This window comes from Meleagris gallopavo, chromosome 1 (genome assembly GCF_905368555.1).
Source record: "Meleagris gallopavo chromosome 1, MGAL_WU_HG_1.1, whole genome shotgun sequence".
NCBI lineage: Eukaryota > Metazoa > Chordata > Aves > Galliformes > Phasianidae > Meleagris > Meleagris gallopavo.
Window position 1 is genome coordinate 44680368 of NC_139404.1, and position 6000 is coordinate 44686367.

The window sequence follows — 6000 nt, forward strand, 5'->3', positions numbered from 1 at the left end:
ACTGCCTTATGAATTAAACACCAAGCATGCTGTTTTCTTCCCCTCCTCGTTTTTATCTATAACCGTAACTACTGATTACTGAGAGTCAGAACATTAACAAATCTAAGAACATTAAATTACTTATAATAAAAACAGAAGTAACACACAATTTCATCTTTATTATACATTTTATTTAGACCAGCCTGGATTTTCAGTATATTCTCAGTATAGTAATTTCTTCCTTTTGCTGTCTCCAGATACTGTTATAATTTGTTGTTGATGTGTTTGAGTTCTACTAATTTCCCATGGGTACATCTTGCACGAAAAAATAACTCCAGCAGAATTTGACAAGTGAATTGGGCTTTCGTGTTCCCTACTGAAGATGAGCAAAATACAGAGTGGTGAGAACAAAATCAGCCAGTGTGAATTTATATCGAATACATACTTCAGTGATTTGCTGAAGGACTGTCTAGGCTGAATAAATTACCTTCTATTATGGTAGATGAAGCCACATACGTGCGGAAAAAGAAGCTGAAAGAAACAAGTTCAAAGAGGTAAGAATGCTAAGGTTTGAAGAACTGGTTTTCCACTCCTTGCTTAGGAATGTAGTCACTCCTCTCTTAACTCTGTTACCACCTTCCCTTGCTGCCTAACAGATAGCGCCTCTATTAACAAAAATGCCAATCTATTTCATTTGAATGGTGGGAAGGAAAATGTGTAAAAAGAAAAAAAAAACAACTCAGTGTTTTTCTTCCTGCTTATATTGGCATTCATACTTTCATGCTAATACGAAACTGAGTAAATTGTTGTCTTAGTTTCAGCTGGGATAGAATTGTTTTCTTCAGAGTGTCTGGTATGATGCTATGTTTTGGTTCTAAGAGAAGAACAATGTTGATAACACACCAGTGTTTATAGCTATTGCTAAACAGTCTTACACAGAGCCAAGGCTGCTCCAGTTTTCTCAGCTCATGCTAACGAAGGGCTGGGAGGGGACAGAATCAGGACAGCTGATTTAGACTGGCCAAAGGGATATTCCATACCATAGGACCTCATATGGAAGGAGAGTTTTGAAGGGAGTGGGAGTTCATCTTGCTCTCTTCTGCTCACTGAGGGGCTAGCTCAACATCCGTCAGTGGGTGGTGAGCAATTGCTTGTACATCACTTGTTATCTACACTCATATATGTATACATATATAGAGAGAGAGTCATAACTATTATCCTTTCCCTTTTTTCTATCTTAGTAAATAGTTTTATCTCAATCCATGAGTTCTACTTTGGTGCTTTTTTTCAATTCTCTCCCCCATCCTGAAAGCGAGAAGTGAGCTAATGACTGTGTGGTGCTCAGCCACCTGCTGGGTTAAAACAAAACAAAAGGGAAGGGCATATGGAAGAAAAAAAATTAGGTTTTTCAATCATAATCAGGTCAAGTGGACCAACCTCAGCTGACATTAGCTATAAATCCAGCTGCAGCACCTAGATACTATGTGATGGTGTTCTTAAAAATGTGTATCTGTATAAAGTATGTGGAAATGCCTATGTCATCTTTAGCTATTTTGATCCACTTGAAGAGTGGCCAAGGAACTCAGCACATCATGTTTGTCAAGTCTAAGGGACACCTTCTCTGGAAAGAGGAGATTGCTTCAAAGCATCTCAAATAAGACAATAGGAGAATTAGGAAATCTTGACCTTACTCATGCTCAGAGGATTTATCAACACTCCCTTCAGTTTCAGCATATGTACCTGGAAGTAGCAGAATGGCATGGGCAGCAGGCAGAGTGGTCTCAACTGCACCCTAGCTGGAGAACATAGCGAGAGCTGTTTCAGCTAAGTTCCAAGCTCAGCAGAAAGCCCTAAAACCAGGAGATCAGCAGTGTTATACTACTGCCTGTCCTTCTCCATGCCATTCTCTCCTCCTAAACTCATAGACCTCCACTGCACACAGCACCACATCTCATTTAGCCTAAGCTACTCTGCTTAGGACACACAGAGCACAGCAAGAACTTGAGGAACACAAGGAAGATCCTCTGCCTAAGGCGTACCTCTGTGCTGGCGAGCAGAAGTGCAGCAGCATATACAGAGCCCTGCTATGCCACTCTGGAAGCTACATGACTGCCAGCACCTGCAGGCTACAGCTGAGATCAGGTCATCCCTGCCTGAAGGGCTCTGTCCTACTTCAGTGACTGAAGCCCAGGGAGCAGGTGGGCTCCTCAGCAGATAGCTCAGCTGAGGGTTAGGGGAAAGATAACCCCACACACAACAGTGGTTCCATCAAGACTGACTTCAAGATGTCAGCGACCCCACCCATTCTGATGAACCCATCTGCTCCATGTTAGAGACAAAATTCAGTACACCCTCAAAGGGTTTTATTACGCTTCTGAGGTGTTTGAAATGATTCTTCTTTATTGCTCCTTTATGAGCACAGACAGTGCTTGAAAACTTGATATAAATGGAAAATGTGAATTTAACACTGAGCTGCTCACCCAACTAAATCATACTAAACCCAATGCAAGCATTTCAGCTTTGTGTCTCAGTGGCCCGGTTATCTCCAGCTTATTTTGGAAGTAATCAATTTTTGAAGTAATCAATGAAGCATCAAGTGCATTTAGGGACAGCAAAGTCAGAGAGTTCTCAAATGTCAGCCTTCCTCTTGTTAACATAAAATCAAGCAACAGAAGGAAGAATAAAAAAACAGGGGTTTCACCCTTCCTTCCCAACAGATATAAAAGCAAAAAGAAGATGATAAGTCATAAGTGAAAGACCCTTCTCTGGAAACACAGAGAATGGAGACAAAACAGCTGACACAGAGGTTTCATACTTTAGAGAGCCACGACATGAAACTAATTTTATCTGTTGAATACTGCATGATTACTGACTTACAAAGACATGTGAAGGTCCTGATCCATGAACTCAGTAGGGATGTTCTCCACTGAGATGCCTAAAACAAAAATGTGGATTGGACACTTGTGATCCAAAGTGAGGTGTACAAGTGTTCTTTTTATTTATTGCTACCTTTCCTAAAGGGAGCCTCTCTCTCTTAGAAGGTTCCTTCCGCAGCCTTCATTAGCCCTGAGGTGTTCTCTAAGAATTAGGGATTACTATTTTTACCATCTCTGAGCTAAACTTAGCTTAGTGCAACTTCTCTTTGTACTGTACTACTTCTGGTACAATAGAGGAACATAGCGTGAGTGGCCTAGAATTCACACAGAGGTTATCCTGGAAGAGGCAGGTCGCTGAATACACAGCACAGAACAGGCTGCCAGGGCAGAGAAACCCTCAAAGTTAGATTCCCCCCTCCGCAGCCTGTGAATTAAGCATGCAAGCGAAACATGGCTCAGATACCTTGTATCCTCTCAGATCTTGATAATCTCTGCACTGCTCCCGGTAGGCAAAGGAGTGAGATAAGCGCAAAACGGTATAGTTATGCGGGTCGTTCTTTAGTTAATGCTTCTGTTCCACCATCAGCTCCCCGTTACAGCCAGTTTCCAGCTGGTGGGAACCAGCCCAGCTCCACCTGGCATTAGAGACTTGGGAGGACTACTAAGGACTGAGCTGGGAGCTGGAAGCTCTGAACGCACATCCTCGTAGGTCGAGAAAAAGATTCCTACTGACTTTAACAGCTTTAGGCTCCACAGCAGCTCCGATGCCGCTATGCAGCCCCCCTCCTCTCTGCTCAGACCTTCGGGGTATTTTTCTACAGCTTTCAGCAGCGCCTTCGCCAGTCACGGCAGCCTCGCGTTCACCTCCACGCAACACAAACAGCGCTGCCGCCGTGTAGAACGCGGAGCCGTTCCACTTGCTCAAGCCCGCTCCCGTGCGCGAAGCGGTAACGGAGGTGGACAGGGAAACCCTTCCCCACTCTCCACACTCACGCCTCACGCCGCCAACGGCTGCAGCGCGAGCATCCATGGCAACTCCGGCCCGGGAGCGGCCCGCTCGGAGACGGCAAAGTTTTCCCTTCCGCACCATGGACAGCGCCGCGCCGCGCCGCCCCACCCGGAGACGGGCAACACCGCCCCCCGCGAGCCCCGCTACCGGCGCTGTGGCGCCCCCTGCCGGCCGCCCCGCCCCGCCCCGCGCCCTACCCGGCGCGGCGCTTACCTTCCGCAGCATGCTGGGCAAACGGCGCCGAGCGCTCCCCGCCGCGGCGCCGCGCTTTCCCGCTTCTCAAGGTGCGGCCATGCAGGAGGAGCGGCGCGGCTCGGCAAAGCACGGCTTGGCTCGGCACGGCCGCGAGATGCCCGGAGTCCCTCCGCGCGCCGCCCGCACCGAGCGGCGGAGCGACGGCACGAGGCACCCGCCCCCTCGTCCGGCCCCCTCCCGCCGGTCGGTGGGGGCAACAGCCGAGGGGCGGGTTCCCGCTGCGGGGAGGGGAGGCCGGTTGAATGGCCCCGCGGCCGTGCTCGGATCCGGCCCTGGGAACGACGCCGCTCGGGTGCTTCAACGCCGAACGCGGCGCTTGTGTACCTGTAGCAGTTTCCTGTAACAAAACAGGTCTGGCCCGAAGGACGTAACGCCCGTCCCAGTTGCGATTTACTACAAGCTGTAGTGCGCTGTCGGAGTTACGGGCTGTTCTCAAATGAAAACAGCGCCTGATCTCGAATGCTGTTCAGTGCTCTCGATGACAAACTCCCTCCGTTAGCGTTAATCGCAAGCCCCGGGCTCCTGCTGCAGAGCCCGCAGGTGGGCTGCGGCCCCGCGGAGCAGCATCCCAGCGGGTCTGAACCTGCAGGCTGCTCCTTTCTGCGCCTTACCCCATGGCAAGCCATTGCCGTGAGCTTTTTGTACCACTGTGCAGGCAGATTCAGACCCTGCTGCCTTCTTTGCCGTTGCAGTGTAACGTTGTGCTGCCCAGGGTTACATTCGGTGCTAAAATGGAGGGGGACACCAGAGCTGAATCTCTGAGAAACTGTGTGATAGAGAGGAATACGAACATCAGCAAGAATCCTGAGCTGTAGGCACTTGGGTAACCATTCTGGGTGTTTGGTTTGCTTTATCTGCAGTCACACTCATTGAAAGATGTGTGTGGCCTCCATTTCTATTATGGAGACTTTTGAGTATAATTAAAAGAGAGCTAGAACTCCAAAGTGTGGGCGTTGCAATGCTTAACTTACTGGCATGTGGTTCTTAGTGTATCCCGACCATACTCCTCAGCACCACCGCTTTTTATCTACTAGGAGAGTTCCACATCTTAGAGCAGGTTTCCTAGCGGTCTGTTCTTCCTGATGGTCCAGAGGCAATCTAAGGTCAGTTCCCAAACACGGTTCCCACAGAGCAGCCCCAGGGACCTCCAATGATGGGCTGTTGGCGCCCCACTCCAGGGCCCAAGTTTTTGTCTTCTCAAAGTGCAGGGCTGACCCGTTTGCCCTGGAGATAGACCCTGATGTTTGTATCTTTCAAAAGCTGTGTTGGATCACTCACCAGTTCGCTCAGCGTAGGCTGTTTTCATTTGTTTTCTCATAACAGCAGGAATGCTGCTGTCTCCTTGTGTTGTAGATCTCTCTTTCTTTCTTTTTTTTTTTTCTTTTCTTTCTTTTTTTTTTTTTAAACAGAAGTTTAAGTCCATCCCTTTATTTGGAATACACAAATATTTTACAGTAGATGAAAAGTTTGGATTGCAGACCTGTAGGAAAATGCAGTGGGCAGAGGACTTTTGATAAAACTCCAGGGCCATCTGGCCAACCAGCAGCAAATAATTAACTTTGCTGACTTGTCTGAGATAACATCATTTTCAGCACTTCAGCACTGCTTTTGTTTTCACTCTTTCACCCCATCACTATCGTTCTTGTGTGATCTCTGTCAGTTCTGATTGCACTCAGCTCTTGGCACCCACTCCTTCTTCTGCCCCTGTGTTACTGTCAGCTCCCTCTGTTCCTCCCCAGCACACCCACTCCTATGTCACCCTATGTGCCACTCTCCTACAGTTTCAGCTCATTTGTCATTCTTGTGCAATGTGGGGCCTCTTCAGAGGATCTCTGGGCACAAAGCAGTGTGTGATTTGGTGAGTTTGATCCAAGGTCTCCA

The 6000-nt window shown here is 48.0% G+C and overlaps 1 protein-coding gene across 1 annotated transcript in view; it reads right to left on the minus strand.

Annotated features, from left to right (window-relative positions):
- TMCC3 (transmembrane and coiled-coil domain family 3) overlaps positions 1–4441 on the minus strand; it is a 123551-nt gene extending 119110 nt beyond the window's left edge. The window contains exon 1 of the mRNA XM_085223191.1: positions 4078–4441. Within this exon, the coding sequence (XP_085079317.1) occupies positions 4078–4089 (12 nt within the window). The 5' untranslated portion in view covers positions 4090–4441. The remainder of the gene's footprint in view (positions 1–4077) is intronic.
- Positions 4442–6000: the final 1559 nt, after the last annotated feature.